Below are 18,822 nucleotides of genomic sequence, written 5' to 3' on the forward strand. Positions count from 1 at the left end.
CCCCCCACCCAGGGCCTCTGCCCCCCTGCCTCCCCCCCTCCCAGGGCTGCTGCACTTGCTGAGACGAATTCATCTGCACGTGAACCTTCTGGTTTACTGCTGTTCTCTGCCCCCCCACTCCCTCGGGAACCTGGAGTCCGGGACGGGAGCTCCATCCCTTCTCCTGGAGAGAGAAAGGGAGAGAAGCCATCAGCCCAACCCGCAGGGAGTGCGCGGGCTCAGGGTGGGACACATCCCGACCTGTCCCGGCCGGAAGGGCCGCAGGCTGCTCCAGGCTGGCGCAGAGCGAGCAGCGCAGGGAACCTTTGGCTGAAGCCCGGGCTGTTCTCTGCACGTTCGCAGAGCTGGAAATACAACAACACACACTTATGTATTTACGACCCACTAGTAAGGAACAAAGCCCAGAAAATGGTTCCCTGTCAACAAAACCTTGTGCGGAAGGAGGGAGGAGGGAAGGGAGGCAGAGGAGGAGAGGGGGCCCAGCAGCTCCGGGCGGCTGTGGGGGATCCCCTACCCCCGGGGGTGAGGTCCACACGGCCGACGGGGTCAGGGACACGGCTGTCCTCCCGGCCTCTGACCATCAGTTTATCAAAGGGACTCACAAGGGCAGAGGCCTCACCACCACACAGCAGGCCCTGGGAGCTCGAGAGGAGGCAGGCCCACGATGAGGGCACAAACATGGGTCGTCAGGGTCAGAACATTCCAGACCTTTCCCTAAACCTCAACTTCACCTCCACAAAGTTACAAGTGCTGCATACGGTGGACACTCACCAGGGAGGGAGTTAAATCTATCTTTACCAGGTGAGCTTTTTGAGAAATGTTTTCATTAAATAACACACTCAGAAAACAAAATAGCAGAAAGTTACTGATGGAGGGAACAGCGCTAGACCAGCCTGTGTTCCCAGGGCCAACCCCCGCGCCCCCACATGCCGACCGGTGAGTGCGCTGCTGTCTCTGACTTACCCTGGGGCGGGCGCAGCGCCTCCAGGCCGCCCTGGACTTGCCCCTGCCACACTGTGACCAGCCCAAGGACAGGGACAGAGCGTCCCAGGAAAGGGTCAGCTCGCGACGAGCCCCGGGTGAAGCCCCACACCCCGCCATGACGGCCCACGTGCCCGGAGTTTCAGGCGTAAAGTGAGTTCCGACTCTAAGAACCATCCCCAGAGACCAGGACATGGGTCGGAATGGAAGTCACCTGGGACCCTGCGCTCCCCACAGGCCCACCTCCCGCCCGGGGCTCCGCTCCTGCGGGGCAGGGCGCCGGCGTGCGATTACGTCCGTGGGACCCGGGAGAAGCGCATCGCCCGCCCCGGAGCACAGGGAGCCCCTCTGCTCACACGCCGAGGCGCAGCGGTTCGGCCTGGGGGGTGCGGGCTGTGCACCTGCTCCACCCTCCAGGACGCGGGCCCCGGGGTGCTGGGGTGCCCACACACCCAACACTGGCGGAGACACACCGTGGACCTGGGAAGACGAAGATGAAGGTGTCTGGACGGCGCAACCACTGTGGCCACACGGCAGGCCTGGGGCAGGGGTGCGAAGGAGAGCCGGCTAGGGCTCTGCCAGGGTAGACGGAAGGAGTGCAGGGGTGCGGACAGGAGAGTGCTTCCGGGAGGAAGACAGAGCATGGCCGCGTGAGGGGAGGGAGCCCCCCAACAGAGGGAGAGACAGCTTCACCCTCCGGGGGACCCGCCCCTCCCCTGCCCGTCCACTGCAGGGCTTTGCCACATGGACGGGCTGGCCGCGCCATGCTGGCAGCAACAGGACACGTATTGTGTGACCTCACCTTCCGCAGACTAAAAACCAGCTCGTCAGTGCAGACTCGGGGGGGGGGGGGGCTGGGAGACGTGAGGGTCCCCGCTGTGGAAGGTACAGTGTTCCCGTGAAGGCCCTCAGAGCGGAGACAGGACTTACCCCCCATTATCTATCCGGAGAAGTCCGTGGCCGCGCACAGACCCCAAACATGACTCTCTCGGGCTTGTCTCCGGCCGCAGGGACACACACGGCTCACGGGGCCCGAAATGAACGCAGAGAAGGCGCTGCCGCGGCCGGGCGCTGCCCCCCGGAGCCCCGGGAGGGGCCGGCTGCGCCCCCCACGGCTGGAGGGCGCCTCTGGGCTGTTTTCACAGACGTGAAGTCCTCCTTAGGCTCTTTTGGTGACGGAAGCCAGGACATAAAGCACATCTTTCAGAGAAGCCACTGGCTCAACGTGAACTTTCAGAAAGTGGGAGACGCTCGCATCTGGAACTCGCTAAGGGGGCAGAGACCGCGTCCTCCCAGACGGAGACATCGTGGTCTCCGGGGCGCGAGGCGCCCGGCTCAGCACCCTGGGCTCCGAGCATCTCCTTCCCCCAGAAACCTCCTCCTTCCCCTCGGACGAAACCACAGCGGCTGGGAGCTGCCCCGATCCCTCCTCTTTCTCCCATTCCCAGTATCTAGCCCGTCAGAAAATCTGGGGACCTCCATCTCAAATCGTTTCCGGAACATGACCAACCACTGCCTCCAAGGCCACCTGTCTGGACCACGCCGGCTCCGGTCTCTTGCCCGAGTTACTGGAAAAGCCTCTCAATTGACCTCCCTTTGCCATCTTCAGTGCTCTGTAATCTGTTCTCAAGGCTGCAGCCAGGATGTCCCACTTAAACAGGGGTCACATGTGGTCACATCCCTGCAACGGCTTTCTGTCACCCTCTGTCACCTCCCAGAGGCCAAGTCCTACCACTGTCTTCTGCAGCCACGGGCCATCATGCTGCTCCTGGACATGCCCAGTATGCTCCTGCCTCAGGCCCTTTGCACATCCTTTCCCTTCTGCTTAGAAAGGTCGTGGGGCGCCTGGTGGCTCAGTCGGTTGAGCGTCCGACTTCAGCTCAGGTCATGATCTCACCGTTCGTGGGTTCGAGCCCCGTGTCGGGCTCTGTGCTGACAGCTCAGAGCCTGGAGCCTGAGACTGTGTCTCCCTCTCTCTCTGCCCCTCCCCTGCTCACTCTCTCTCTCAGAAATAAATAAAAAACATTAATATAAATTTGAAAGGTCGTGCTGCCTTATCGCTCACCTTCTTTGGATCTTTACTCAAGTATTGCCCTCCTGGCGGCCCTACCCACTCCTCACCCGCACACCCCCAGCCCCGTCTCCACCTTCATTTTTTCAGAGCATTTATTATAGATTCTAGTCCATTTCATCAAGGGAGAAACCGAGGCCTACGATGTCGGCTGAATAGCCGAACCCATTCAATTCCTGGTCCACAGCCCCGGGGAAAGGTGTCTGGGGCCCGGCCCGGAGCGAGCGAGCAGGCTCCCCAGGCAGGTGTGCTCACACACTGTGCCCCGACCGGACGCCCCGCGTAGGAAGCCACAGCCTCCAGGGTTACGGGTAAGCACGCACACGTCCCTCCTTCCCCACGGTCCTCAGCCCGATCCCTGAGCAAGGCCCCAGCCGGGTGCACATCTCCCTCTGCCCGGCCTCCCTCCTCACTGCTCCCGCCACCTGTGACCTGCTCCCCGCACGCCCCTGTGGCGGGCAGAGTGGGGCGCCTGTCGCTGACTCCTGGTGAATCGCAGAGGACGGGGCCTGTCGCACAGTGTGCGGGATGCACGGCGGGCCGCCCGGGCCCCGCCTCGCTCTTGCACATCAGGCCCGGGGCTCGGCCCTCGCGGAGGCCGCCGGCCCCTGAAGCAGGAGCGCGGATCTCGGCCGCACACGAGTGACCCCTGCAGCACACGGCACGGGACAGCAGCCGGCGGAGAGGACTCCACGGCGTGGCCCGGTCAGAACTGCTCATGCCGGCCGGACTCCCCGAACCACGCACACGACATCAGGACACTCCCGCAGCTCCCAGGGGGCACGCTGGGTGGGAGCACCCCCACCCCCCGCCGAGTCAGGCCTTGAGAGCGTCTCATCACTGCTGCAGCCCAGGCTGGCCGGCGGGGGGCGGGGGGGGGCCCAGGCCCCGTTTCTGGGGCCGCAACTGGCCTGCAGGCCCAGACCTGCTGGCACAAGTGAGGAAAAGACACGCGAGATTCTTTCCGCTGGAGCTCAGCACTCCTCCTCTGGCCTCGGGGGCTCCCGGGGCTGTGTCTACACTGGCCTGCGCACGCCTCCCATCCAGACTGCCCAGCGAGAGCCCTTGGGGTTCAAGCCACTTTCCCAGCTGCTGGGAAGAAGGCAGAGCCGCCGAGTGACAGGCCATGCCAGACACTGGGACGCCACCCCTCCGGAACACAGCCCTTCGGAGCCCTGGCGTCAGCCCGTCGCTCGCGGGCCCTGGGCACCACGTCGACATGAGCGCCGCTTCCAGGTCCGTCTCCCACTCCCTGGGGTCAGAAGCCAAGCTCAAGTCACTGCTCTATTCTCCACTCAGAGAAACACGTCGAACAACAGAATAAAACACTCAGTGTACACAGCAGGCTTTGATCAAAATGAAACACCTTGGCCTTTCTCAAAGGGGCAGCCCTTTTTTTTTTAATGTTTATTCGTTTTGAGAGAGAAAGAGACAGAGACAGAGCATGAGCAGGGGAGGGGCAGAGAGAGAGAGAGAGAGAGAGAGAGACACACACAGAATCAGCAGCAGGCTCCAGGCTCCGAGCTGTCAGCACAGAGCCCGACGCGGGGCTTGAACTCACCAACTGCAAAATCATGACCTGAGCTAAACTTGGACACTTAACCGACTGAGCCGCCCAGAAGCCCGTCCCACGGGCAGCTCTTAATGACCCACACTAAGGAGAGAAGCCAGAAGTTCCTAAGTCACATGAAGTCTGACTTTGTAACTTTCTTGCAACATTTGTATCTCAGAGCAAATGTCTATGCTGCTTTCTTAAAATAATAACGATAATAATGGCACTGTCACGTAAGGGTCTAGGTCTCCATAATCAAACTGCGTGGCCACGAAGACACATCCTCAGCCCACGCCCCCTCAGGGACCCCGGCACACCCCCCGCTGCAAGACCCTGGGCTCCTCAAGGCCGGCACACACGGAATCCCCCGGCACCCTCCCCATTCCCCAGCCTTCCTCCCGGACCCTCCAGTGCAGAAGGGAGCGGCCACGGGGCAAGCGTCGGGAGCCCAGGACGGGCCAGGGGTAAGCAGCCCCTTCGGGGCCCCTGGGACGGCTAAGAGCTGCTCGATTCCCTCCGGGCGTGCAGGGCACCCCCAGCCCCCACACAACGCAGCGCACTTCTCCGCGCCTCCCCGTCACCAAGGCCGCCACGCACCGTCTGAGCTGAGTCTTGAATACTGGAAGGCGGGCCGTGGGAGAGAACAACATTGCCACTGAAAAGGATTTAATAATTCAAAAAATCTTGTCCACATGAAAATATGAAACAAACACACGCACGCAGCCCTGCACTCGCGGGTACTCATCACCTCAGGGATTTAAAGAAAAGCAGGAGGAAAAGCAGCAACAGATGCTCTGACAACGACTCCTGTCCACGATCAAAGCCTTGAAAACTCACCAACAGGCAGGTGAGGCAGCGACAACCAGCCGGAGGGCAGCCAGGTCTGAGAAGGGGGCGGCCGGGGGCGGAGGAGGTCCCCGGGTCGTCACCTGCTGTCCTCCAGGGCCGCTCACAGCCGCGGCCTCGCAGGGGAGGCGAGGCCCTGCCCACTGCCTCCCACGGATGCACTCAGGTCTCATCTGGGACCCGGGTCAGATTCACCCAGGCCTGAAGCTCCGTCTCCACCGCACGGCTCCAGGACCCCCGGCCCTCCCGGCACCGGTGCCTGCGGAAGGCTTCGCAGAGAGGCCACCCCCGCCTGACGGAAGTTTGCCGCCGACTCTTCCTTTCTGTCTCTCTCTCCACTCCCCTTCCTCCCCGTGCAGACCACGAGTCAGGCACGACTGAATGTGGACACGCCCGGGGACCTTCCTACCACACCCTGTGCGATAAACTGACATCATACAACACGGGTTTTTAAAACTATGATTTACAGAACAATACGGCCAAAGTCACCTCGTTTACGTTTTGCTCTTCGTCAAGCAGAACGTTTTCTGCGTAAAAAGCCTTTCCATAGAAACTATGTTCCAGCAATTACACAGGGAGTAAACCTGAATCTCTGGGATGACCCCACTTAACCCGGGTCAGGTGAACGGTGCCAGGACCCAGCCCAGGGCTCCTGACACCCAGTCCCTCGATGCCACCAGCCTGCTCTGTGCAGAATTCCCAAAGACCTTCCTCCTAACTTCACTGCAAAGAAACTACATCGAAAACGCAGCACGACAAAATACCAAGATGATAAATTCAGTACAACTAGAAAGTCATCCTCACCTTTTAAAAGACAAAAAGTGGGGCGCCTGGGGGGGGTCAGTGGGTTAACTCTTGGACTTCAGCTCAGGTCATGATCCCGTGGTTCATGGGTTTGAGCCCCACATCGGGCTCTGTGGTGACAGCTCAGAGCCTGGAGCTGCTTCGGATTCTGTGTCTCCCTCTCTCTCTGCCCCTTCCCTGCTCACGCTCTATTTCTCTCTGTCTCTGTCTCTCTCTGTCAAGAATACTAAAAAATCCCCATTTTTATTTTTTAAAAAATTTTTTTAAATTTTATTTATTTCTAGGAGAGAGAGAGAGACAGCGTGAGCAGGGGAGGGTCAGAGAGAGAGGGAGTCACAGACTCTGAAATAGGCTCCAGGCTCTGAGCTGGCAGTCAGCACAGAGCCCGACGCGGGGCTCGAACCCACGAACTGCGAGATCATGACCGAAGCAAAAGTCGGACGCTTAACCGACTAAGCCACCCAGGCGCCCCCAAAAATCCCCATTTTTAAAAGTAAAAAGCTATTTTGAATAACTCTGAATTTCCCTCTTCCCTAACTATCACCCTTGCTGGAAAGATCAATCAGTTATGAAGCAGCACCTTAGATAAATGACAAGGAATCAGGAAATTCTGTATCTGACGACAAAAGGACTCTGTTGCTAACTGTGGATGTTGGCCACTCAGCCATACGCTACGGCCAGTCAAATAAACGCTGTTAGTTAAGGAGCAAATTACATATCAAAAATTCAAACACTAAATCTTATCTTTCCTTTCTAATAAAAGTTATTTCCTATGAAACAGACGTTCAAAATATATTTAGGAAGCAATAAATGCACAGCAAGCACATTGCAGGGGCGATGCTAAGGATCCAAACGCAGAACAGCGACAGCTACTTAAGCTTTACTTTGTGGCTCAACCAGAGAAGAGATAACAGCCCATGAGGTTTTGAGTTAACGGGAACGTTTACCTCTAGCAGAGGTGAGTCACTGACGTGAGAGTCACACTGAGCCAAGTCTACCTGCGCTTTCTCTGAACACGGGCGTGTCATCAACCCAGATGTTTACGCTCAAAACGGAGGGTCTCACAGAGCACGAAGTGTTGCCAGGTGGGGGTGAGGAGGTACCTCCTGACCTGTGCCCTCACCCCTGCTTCCATTTCTGAGAGAAGGGGGACTCACACTTGTTTTCAAATAGTAATTCTCTTCATTCGAAAGCAGATCAATGACTTTGCCTCCACAGGAAAAGGGAAATTACTGTTCCAAATGAACACCTCAACTCCCGACGTGACTTGAGTGGGGTCTGGTTTCCTCCAGGCCTCCAAGACCCTCCCGCACAATGCGGACAGCCCATTACCACTGTCCTGGGGGGCCCCCGGGCACCCCGCGAAGCCAGGGGGGTGCTGCTCATGGGCTTACTGTCTCCACATCTGTGCCTGGGGGAACAGGAGAAATTCCACTGAACTTGGCCGCCGCTCATGGACTGTCACCTGCACTGTCTGTACCCAGGAGCGACAGGTGACACCCTGAAGTTGGGGGCTGCCCACGGGCCCCCTTACCCAGGAGCTGTACCCAGGAGCTGTACTGTCTCTGCCAGGGGACAGGGGACACCCCACTGGGTCATCACCTGCACTGTGGGCGCTCAAGGGCGCAGGGGACACCCTTCTGAAGTTGGGGGAGGTGCATACGATGTCCGTGCTCAGAGGAGACACAGGGCACCCCATTAAGGCTGGTGCTGCCCGCGGTCCATCACCCGCGCTGTGCGCTGGGGTGAGGGCACAGGGGCACCCCGCCGAGGCTGGGGGCTGCCTGCGGCCCCTTACGGGGCTCCCTCCCCGGGGCAGTCTGCGCCCACCCGTCAAAGCTCGGGTAGGTGGGCGGCCTAGAGTTCACGGATCCGTGGGATTTAGCGAGTTTAGAGAAAACTGGGCAGAAGAGAGACTTTCAGAGGAAAAAGAAAACTCGTCCGAGTCCCCGCGGTTAACCCGCTGGACGCGCCCTTCAAGGACTCTGGCCTCCTAACCCCGGGCTCACACCCTGCGCGCCGGAACCGCCGCCTCCCCGCCAGGACCTCCGACTCGCTGTGCAGTCATCCCTGCCCCCGGCCCCCGACCCCGGAGCCTGCCCTGGGCCCGCACCATCCCCCAGGGATCCCCACCTCCCCGCCCGAACTCCCCCCCCCAAGGACCCTGGCCCCTCAGCTTGCACTCACCCAGGCGGGACCCCCGCCCGCCGTCCCTCCGAGCGCCCCTCACCCTGCCCCGCTGCCGCGGCCCGGGATGCGCCCCGGCCCCGCCCACAGGGAGGCAGCTCCACCCCCACATCCTGATTGGCCGGCTCCGACGGCGCCGGGCGCCCATTGGATTATGCGCCTGCTCGTCCTCAGCCGCGCTCCGCCCACACGCCCGCGCATTCCTGCGGGGCCACGTGGCTGCCCGCCGCCCCTCCTAGGCCAAACGTCCCGGCCGGCTGCGCACGCGTGGGCGGGGGCAGGATTCCCCAAGACACCCGCCCTTCCCGGGCACCGTTGGACTGTGCACGCGTGGGTGTGGGGCATGGGGAGGCCCCCCACAGCCGCTGCCCTTCCCGGGCACCGTTGGACTGTGCACGCGTGGGTGTGGGGCATGGGGACGCCCCCCTGAGACACCTGCCCTTCCCGAGGACCCTTACACTGTGCACGCGTGGGCGGGGGCAGACCCCTCCCGGACACTGGCACTTCCCAAGGACTCTTGGGCTGCGCACGCGGGGCGGGGGCGGGGGCGGGGGCAGGACCCCCGGCCGCAGACCACCCCGCCCCCCCAGCCCCGCCCCTTCCCCCAGTACCAGTCCGGCCTGAGGGCGGTCCTGGCTCCTGAGAAGGTCAGCTGCCCTCAGACCCGCCAAGGCTTGGGCTCTGGGGAACGCAGGCTTCCCGGGGCTCCCAGGGACTTTCAGAGCCGGGGAGGGGCGCTCCGGGAGGGAGCTCACCTTCCGCCCCCGCCCGGGAAGGGAGCGCGCGTCCCGGCCCTCGGGCCTCCGCACACGTGGGTGCACGTGCGGTGGGAGTCCGCCTGGGCAGCAAGGTCTCCGTGCGCTGCTGGGCTGTCCCCAGCCGCCCCGGTTCCTCGTTTCAGAAGAAAACGCGCTACTGTTGTAATGCCCACTGAAGGGAGGAACGTGCGACAGAGGGGTCTTTGACAAGAACACAAAGAAACGGAAATGACAGCTGGAGCCCGTCACCTGGTGCAGGGGCCTCACAGGGAACCCAGGTGCCCCTCTCTCCCAAAATCTCTCACTCGGAGAAGTAATGTAAGGGCGAAGTTTAGAACTGCCAGACATCTCGGAGATCTCTGGCCCCACTCCCTTGGCTTACAGAATACAGCAACGTAGCTAATTGTCATAACTAATCGAAACATTAAGTGCCCCTAAAGCTTGGATGCTGTGTAAGTTCTTTCCCTGCAAATTTTGATTAGTGTAAGTCATGGTCATAACACACAGAGACTGTGATGGTTGGGAAGTAAATAATAGTAGGTCAGGCAATATTTTAGCAATATTTATTTTTTTAATGTTTATGTTTTTTGAGAGAGAGCAAGAGCGCCCACATGCAGGCAGGGGAGGGTCAGAGAGAGGGAGACACAGAACCCGAAGCTGGCGCTCGAGCTCACCAATCTGAGATCATGAAGCCGAAGGCTTCACGGACCCAGGTGCCCCTAGCAAATGTTTATTACTGTCGTCTGCTCATTTTGTAGAATTGGCTGAGGTATCTTAAATACGATTTCAGACCTGCCTTACCACACACTCTGAAGATCCTGGAGCCTGAATCAACAAAAACACGTATTTCCTGTCACTGACGTTATTGTCAGAAAAATATTATAATGGCTCTATCCCTAGAGTTCTCACAGGGCTTTACTCCAAGGTCGTCTGCCCAAGGTCTTTACCTTATTGGTCACGTGAACAGACGCAGGAAGGCGTGCCACACAAGAAAATCCTGATACCTGCGACGTTTCCGGATCAAGAAGTCCGGCAGTAAGAGGGAAATAGTAGCATGTAGAGAATAAACAAGGGATTTGGAGTCCATTTGGGGGATGCTACTCTGGTTTCTGACACTGACAAAAATCCTGTGACTTATACAGCCTCTAACCACATAAAACTGTGAGTAATAATACCTACACCACAACTCAGAAGCTAGGCCTTGGGGCACCAGGGTGGCTCAGCCAGTTAAGTGTCTGACTCCTGATTTCATCTCGGGTCGTGATCTCGCGGTCGTGGGACCCAGCCCTGCATTGGGCTCTGTGCTGAGTACCCAGCCTACTTGGGATTCCCTCTCTCTCTCTGTCTCCCTCTGCCCCTCCCACGCTCTTTCCTTCTCAAAATAAGTAAATAAACATTTAAAAAGGAGAACTCTACAAAAAGGCAGTGCGAGGTGTGCAAGAGCAGGTGCTCATTAAGTCATCGTAAGTATTTGGGTCTATTTTTCCCCCAGAAGAAAGAAAACATATTGAATCAACATTTCTAATAGATGGCTCACAAGCTTATTTTCAAAAACGTAAGGACAATCGCAACGCTGCTACTGTGTCACGTTTCACTCAGAAATTGTGTTTGGGGACCTACGAGGACAACACAGTAGTCTCGTCATAACTGCCTGTCCAGGTCGGAGGTTCGCATTTCCATATGGTGGTGTGGACGCCTTAGCTCGGGGCCACCAGAAAGGGCATGTGGGTGGGGCCACAAGGCGATTCGCCCTGGGGGGTGGGGCGGGGTGGGGCAGGGCAGGCAGAACTCCGACTTAGGCTCCAGTCCTTCTAGTTTATTCTAGGGCTCCTCACAGATGTATTGCCCTGATAGGGAAAAAGTTGAGAATTTCCACTGAGATTTCTTCTTTGACCCTTAGTATATTGAGAAAACTTCGGCTTAATTTTTAAACATTGAGAGACTTTGGGGGTTTCTTTTTCATTATGACTAGGGCTTAACTCCCTGTGATCTAAGCGTATAATCTATACAATTTCAGTATTTTACAGCTTGGAGATTGGCTTCATGGCCCAGCATATAGTCTATTTTGGTAAAGGCTCTATGAGCGCTTGAAAAGAATGTATTCCACGTGTACTATGTAATGTTCTATATGTCAGTTAGGTCACATTTCTTACCCATTTTTGGTCTATTTTTCCTATCAGATATTAAGAAATTTGTATAAAATCTTCAAACATTCTATTCAACATTGTATTAGAGAATCTACCCGGGGTTATAAGGTAAGATAAATGAAAAGTATGAAGATTGAGGGGAAAAACTCGATTATTGACAGACAAAATTATTGTGTCCATAGAAAATCCCCAAAATAATGTACAAATAAACTATTAGAATTAAAAGTGAGATGCAGAAATTTGAGATGGATCATAGCCTTAAACTGTAAAGTTTCTGGGGGAAAATGTAGAAAATATCCATCTTGGGTTAGGACACAAAATGCACTTACCATTTTTACAAGGACTCGAGGGGACTTCATGAAAATGTGACATTTATCCCACAAGCATTAAGAAAATTGAAGGCAATGGGCCGCCTGGGTGGCTTAGTCGGTTGGGCATCGACTTTAGCTCATTGTCCTTGAGTTCCAGCCCTGTGTTGGGCTCTGTGCTGACAGCTCAGAGCCTGGAGCTGCTTCGGATTCTGTCTCCCTCTCTCTCTGCTCCCCCTGATTGTGTTCTGTCTCTGTCTCTCAAAAAAAGAAGAAGAAGAAGAAGAAGAAGAAGAAGAAGAAGAAGAAGAAGAAGAAGAAGAAGAAGAAGAAAAGTTTTCGTAAAAAAGAAAATGGGAAGGCAAGCCCCAGCCTGGGAAGCAAAGATTTGCAATACACATACTGGCAAAGACTTGTCAATAAAGACCTCCTTCGTATCAGCGATAAAAAGGTCTCTAGTTGGGTGACCTTGGAGTTGTTCCGGCACTTCACCAGCCCAGTGTCCTCCGTGTCCACAGGCTTGTTCTCGGTCCCCAGCGTGGGAGGCCCTTGGGGCTGAAGATTAAATGTGGCCGTGGGCACAGAACTGCCCGCACTGTGCCCAGAGCTAGGAGCTCTAGAGTTTGCTAATGGTGATGACAGTGGACGGCCGATGTGGCGTGGCAGCAGAGTAGTCAGCCAGGGGGGTCAGAGGCGGTGCCGCCCAGCAAGGGCCCCAGCGAGGCCTGGGGGCGGCAGACACCGCTCCAGGGAGCTCGCTGGGTGACGCCAGGCTCCGAGACTGAACGCACACGGAGGACACGCTGCTGGTTTAGGAACAGCCACCCCCCGGCGCCCTGGTGGTGCTCAGCTAGCTGAGGGCTGGGCCACCAGCGCTCCCGCGTGTCTGCGGCTTCCCCGGCAGGCTCTGAGCCGCGGGCGCCCTGCAGCTTCACTGGGGCTCCCAACACCAAACACAGGGCCGGACACACGCCACGTGTTCAGTCAGCGGGCACAGCGGGGCCCTCTCCGTCTCACGTCCCGTCCACGGCCCCACCTCGTTCTGTCCCCTCCAGCCCCCCCCCATGCCGGCCTGCCCCCTCCAAGCTCTGTCCCAGGGACGCTGCTCCCCGCCGTTTGTGCCCAACCCCCCACACGCACTCGGACCCCTGCCGGCCGTGCGTGGAAGGCGGTGGGTGCGCAGGACCCACTGGGGGATGCAGGGCTGTCGGCGGACTTGGGGCGGCCCTCCTGGTGAGGCATATCCGGATCACAGAGTCAAAGACACATAGTGAGGACCGCGTGGCCCGCGCACAGTTCCTTTCCAATCAGCTCATCTCCGTGTCTTTAGAAAGTTCTGAAATAGAACAAGCGGCTAGGTTAACACACACCCTTTTCCAGAACGGCCCAGGGCTGGCTTCTGACCGGCTAGTGCGGGAGGGTGGCCGCGCTCACTTTCCTGACCGTGGTGATGGTTTCACTAGTGGCCACAGACGTCCAAACCCTACATCGTAACTTTGATTGCACGCCATCTATCGTAGTCAGGTATCCCGCGGCAACGCTGTCAGGTGTAACTCGGCGAGAGCCCGGAGCCGCCCTAGGACGGGCCTCACACACACAGGCGCACCCTCTCCCCATCTCCGTGGCTGTACTCAGTGTCGGACAGCTCCTGCGCCCACGTGCAGGACAGAATTGGGTTTTAGGGTCCGATAGTTATAAACGGTTTCCCACTCACGTGGCGGCCCAGAGGAACAGCGGTCGGTCGGTGGTGTGGGGTGTGGACACACCCCGCCTTCGGGACTACAGCATGATGGCACGGAAGGCAGGGGGCCAGGCATCCTGGCCTCCACCTGCTGAGTGCCCCACACTGACAACAGGACATTACCCGCCACGCGCCAAGTTTCTCTCTAGCGGGCGTTCTCTCCTGGAGTCGGTATTGGGGAACTTTCTGCGGCTTCTGCTCCAGGAAGCTGTCTGAGGGGCATCTGCAGTTTAGCAGGCTTTGCAGATTGGCATTGCATGCCCATGGCCCATGAACGTTTGCAAATTTTAACTGGAGAAAACACTGAGGAGGGAGTACCAGATGCAAAAGATGGGCCAATGGACAGGCAGCGAGTACGACAGCGTCAGCTCCCCTTGACGAGCTCTCCATACCGGTCTGGTCCTCGGTGAGGCTCCCGGGTAAGTTCCTCGTGCCTGTGTTTCCCACAGCACAGGGTCTGTCCTCCTAGCTGCGGAAGATCTAGAACAAATTCTTTTGCCTCAAAACTAACTGTCCCGGGGCGCCTGGGTGGCTCAGTCGGCTAAGCACCCAACTTCAGCTCAGGTCATGATCTCACGGTTCATGGGTTCGAGCCCCTCCCCGGGCTCTGTGCTGACAGCTCAGAGCCTGGAGCCCGTTTCGGATTCTGTGTCTCCCTCTCTCTCTGACCCTCCCCTACTCACAGTCTCTATCTCTGTCTCAAAAATAAATAAAGAAAGAAAGAAAACATTAAAGACATTTAAAAAAACTGTCCTTCCGTACGCAGATTACCAATGGGGCGTGTCTGTGGGTGAGTTAACTTGGCCTGGATCCCGTCAGTTGAGCTGACCACACACGCTGGCCGGTGGACGATGACCGTCAGGACAGCAGGGAAAGGGAGATGGCCACGTGACGCCCTCAGCGGGAGACGGCGTTCTCCCCACATGCCCTTCTCAGTGCTCGCCAGACACAGGGTGCTTGCCCCCCCCCACCGGTGCCCCCGTGGATGGGTGGCAGGCCAGATGGATGACCTGCGGGGGGTGGGGTGGGGAGGAGGAGAAAACGGACAAGCAGCGCAGCGCAGGGTGGAGGGGCCTGGCGAAGCGGGGGTGGGGTGGGGGGGGACACTGCGCCTCTGTCTCAGATGGACCGCTAGAATCTGGTGGGGAGAAGGAAGCTTTGTTCCAGGCGGAGAACAGGGAGGTTCTTGTTTCCAGAGAACTTGCAACAACGACTGAGCTGTTTTCTTGCTTTGCTCGAGTCCAGTGGAAGGAGAGGCCGGGGAGGGCTCCCGGGACAGCGGGCGGCCCCAGGTCCAGACACCTGCAGCACCAGCGGAGGGGCCGGGCGCGGCGCCCCCGTAAACGCACCAGGTGGCTCCTGGCCCCTTCAGGGCTGCCTCTGGGAATCCCGAGGGCTATCCGCAGGGCCGCACCCCTCCTCACGTGGTGGGCGGGCGTGGACCACACTACCTCTCCCTCCCCGACGCCCTCCCCCGGCCCCTCCCTCCTCCAGACCAAGCCTCGGGTAGAACAGTTACAAGCTGGACAGGCTGGAGCCGGGAAGGAATGTTAAAGAAGGGAAAGAAGAAGAAGACGATCTAGAAGGTTCTTTTCTGTTCCAAGAGCCCTGGCTCTGCCCACGGCAAGCTGCAGTTCCCAGTGCTGACAGGCACAGGAGTCATCCATGCGAGCAAGACGCACACCGGGACCAGGCCTGCGCACCAGAGCGTCCCCACCGCCTTCCCAGCGCGGCCTCTGCCCCCCAGAGGGACCCCTGCAGCTAAAGAGTCATTTCCCCCAGTGACGGGAGGCCTCCCTGGTTTCCTGTGCGCCTCTCTTCATCTGCTTGTGACCCGCCCGCCCTATTCTAACTTCCTTAAAACGAGGTGCGAGGTGCCCAGCTGGCTCAGTCCACAGCATGCGACTCTGGAGTTGTGAGTTCAAGCCCCACATAGGGTGTAGAGATTACTTAAATAAATCTTTAAAAATGATAAAATAAAACGAGGTGTTTCCGCTCCAGATTGGGAATGCGGTGAAGTTTCCAATACCAGGTGCTGGCAAGTCCATGGAGAAGGCAGACTCCTCACACAGTGATTACGGGAGCCCCAAACAGCACGCGTCACCTGCAGCACGACACCCATGCTTACTCCTACCCAGGATTTCCACGCCTGGTGTCTACCCCCGGCTAAATAAAGATGTGTGTCCACAAAAGTCTTGTAGGACAATTAGCTTGGAAGCTTTCTTCCAAAAAGCCCTCGGGCAGAAACAACCTGTCCACAGGTGAGCAGATAAACAATCCGGTTATGTTCATACGGCGGATGCTACTCGGTGATGAAAAAGAACAATATTGATAAATCTCCAAACATCATGCCAAATGAAAGAGGCCAGACATGAGGGAACGTGCCTTCCCTCTGACTAGAAGCCCTAGACAGGGAATATGGGGGACGGCGGTGGCCCAGGGGAGCCGGGGGGGTGGTCTGGGGAGGCATACGGGAATCTGGGGGGAGGGGACTTTGTCTGCCTTGGTTGGGGGCATACACGGCGTATGCTTTTTTCTAAACTCCTCTGGCTGTTATTTAAAAATGGGTACATTAATTCAATAGCATTTAAATTGTTCCTCAAGACAACTCATTTTTAAATTGAGTGGATGACAAGGTAAAGAGGTACAATTGGAAGAGGTTTACATAAAAAACACACTGAGTTTTAAATTGTCTTTTTTTCCTGCTTTCAGATTCTCAAAGTCTAACCCTTGTTCCTCTCTCGTTAAACCTACATCTTTTGGGGCATCAACATTTAATGTAAATTTTAAATAATTTCACAGTCAGTTCTATCATTTTCTATCATTTTTTAAAATACATTTTTTAAATGTTTATTTTGAGAGAGAGAGAGAGGCAGGGAGGGAGAGGGGAGAATCCCAAGCAGCCTCCTCACTCTCAGCACAGAGCCCCACTCAGGGCTCGAACTCACAAACCGTGAGATCGTGACCTGATCGTGACCAAGAGTGGGCGCTTAACCGACCAGGACCCCAGGAGCCCCTCGGCCGTGATCTTTGGTTTTCCTGCCTGCACGAGGGCAGGCGCGGTATGGGAGCCTCAGCGGGTCCTGTGCCCTTGACCGCGTACAAACCCACACCTGCAGCGACACTGTGGAAGCCGGCTTCACACGTACCACGGAGAGTGTGCACTGATATGTCCCCAGCACCTCCAGCTCGGGGCGGCCAGCTCCCTGGTGACGGCGCGTGAAGGCCAGGCGTCTGCTCTCAGGGCCGTCCCCCCCCCCCGCCCCCCCCCGGCCACGCCCCAGGCCAAGCCTGTCAGTTAACTCTGATCCCTTCTGGAATTTTTTCAGTTTTCATTGACTTGTCACCCAGATTATTCCTGACTGCTTTGTTTAGCAAGCAGACTTGCCAGAAGCTTCTCTGAGAAACAAACAGCCCCACCTTCCTCGGCTGAGGGCGGGCCCCACAGGGTTAGGTCCAGCCAACATGTGAGACATTTCTAGAAAGGCCATGACTCAGCGCGTGGTCACGTATTGTTGTTTTAATCCCTCTTCTTATTTCCCTCCAAGTAGTACTTAGACAGGACCTGTGTTGGGGAAGATGAGTAAGAGTAACAATGCCGTCTAAGGGAGAAAAACGGGGAAAAACGGTACCATTTTCTAAAATCTCCTAAGCATGTCTTCTTATGAAAACAGACATTAGTTGAGATAAGAGGCCAATTCAATCGTATTCATCAGAAGCAACATCCTGTGGTACTAAAATGTGCATTTGGCTGCAAAGATGTATGTCTCCAACTTGTTGGATGCCTGCGTAAAAGGTGTGACTCCCCAGGTCTGAGTCCCCACCCGTCTACAGGGAGGGACCAATCGCGGTTTGATTACACAGAACTCCGGCTGTTTGGATCATCTGTCATTTGTCCAACATGGGGCACCACGTAGGTTTATTTTTATTAAGAAATAGACTATATCAGTTTCCCCATTTGTGACTCCTTTTCCCTTCCCAGTGGGAACTGGAATATCCTAATCTTATATTTCTCATTCCTTTGCTTTAGTTTATTGCCTTTAAAAAAAATTTTTTTTAAGTATTTATTTATTTCTGAGAGACAGAGAGAGACACAGCATGAGCAGGGGAGGGGCAGGGAGAGGAAGACACAGAATCCAAAGCAGCTCCAGGCTCTGAGCTGAGCTGTCAGCCCAGAGCCTGACACGGGGCTTGAACTCAGGAACCTTGAGGTCATGCCCTGAGCCGAAGTCTGACGCTCAACCGACTGAGCCCCCCAGGTGCCCCATCTTTAGTTTATTGTTTTAATCACCAACCCTTCCTGCCCTCTCTCTGTTCCCCATATACTGCTCAGATTGACATGTTCTTGGTACTGTATACAAACATAGACTTTTCTGAGACTTTCTCCTTCCACATGCAGTTTACTCATTTTCACTACTTTGAAAAAATTAACTTATGAATACAACTTTGATGACCTCCAGCTGACGGGCATTCTGGGCATGAGCGCAGGTGCTCTCAAGAGCCACGCTTCCGTGAGCATTCACACACGTCTCCCTTCCCTCCCAGGGCGCACATCCAGGACTGTGGGCGCTGCGTCAAGGGAGCCAGGTCTTCAAGGTCACTAGGTGATGCCAATTCCTCTGCAAATAGATGCACCAACAGAAACTGCTGGCAGCTGTGCTGAGACGCCTGAGGTTTTTTTCCCCCCATTTCATACAAGTGCAAATGCCTTTTTATCAGATTAAGGAAGTTTACTTTCATCCCCACATGCTGGGAATTTTATTATTAATGGAGTTTGGATTTTACGAAATATCTTTCCTGCAGTTACTGAGTGAGCATATGGTTTTTCTAGCAGGGATTCAAAAGTAATACATTTTCGGGGTGCCTGGGTGGCCAAGTCCGGCAAGCATCTGACTCTCGATCTTAGCTCAGGTCATGATCTCATGGTTCCTGAGTTCGAGCCTCGTGTGGGGCTCTGTGCTGAGCCTGCTTGGGGTTCTCTCCCTCCCTCCCTCTCTCTGCCCGTCCCCTGCTTGTGCGCTCTCTCTCAAAAATAAATAAACTTAAAAAAAAGTAGTAGATTTTCTAAATTTTAACAATCCTGGCTTCCTCGGATACACTAGCCTTTTAGAGGATTGCTAGATTCATTTGCCTAATGGTTTAAGTTCAGGAGATTGTAATTTCTTTTCTCATACTGCTCTTATCAACTCTAAACTTGATAAGTATGAAATATGTGGATTCTGTCCACTCTCTGGGAGAGTTTAAATTTCAAATTCTCTCTTCCTTGAATGTCTAGTAGGACCAGTCCACAAAACCGATGGGAGCTTCTATTTTCTTGCTGGGAAAGTTTCACTTACTCAGGTTTTCAAACGGCGTTTGGACTTTCGGGTCTTGTAAATTTCCTTCAGTCAGTGTTGGCACCTTAGATTTTTTTTTTTTTTTTTTTTT

General features: G+C 56.1%; 1 protein-coding gene across 1 annotated transcript in view; it reads right to left on the reverse strand.

Moving 5' to 3' along the window:
* Nucleotides 1–5,677, reverse strand: part of LOC120225279 (rho guanine nucleotide exchange factor 10-like) — a gene marked incomplete at its 3' end in the record, with an annotated part of 83,659 nt that extends 77,982 nt beyond the window's left edge. The window contains exon 1 of the mRNA XM_039223523.1: nucleotides 5,442–5,677. Coding sequence (XP_039079454.1) covers nucleotides 5,442–5,623 — 182 coding nt within the window. The remainder of the gene's footprint in view (nucleotides 1–5,441) is intronic.
* Nucleotides 5,678–18,822: the final 13,145 nt, after the last annotated feature.

This window comes from Hyaena hyaena, unplaced genomic scaffold, assembly GCF_003009895.1.
Source record: "Hyaena hyaena isolate Hyena2069 unplaced genomic scaffold, ASM300989v1 scaffold_1354, whole genome shotgun sequence".
NCBI classification, from domain to species: domain Eukaryota; kingdom Metazoa; phylum Chordata; class Mammalia; order Carnivora; family Hyaenidae; genus Hyaena; species Hyaena hyaena.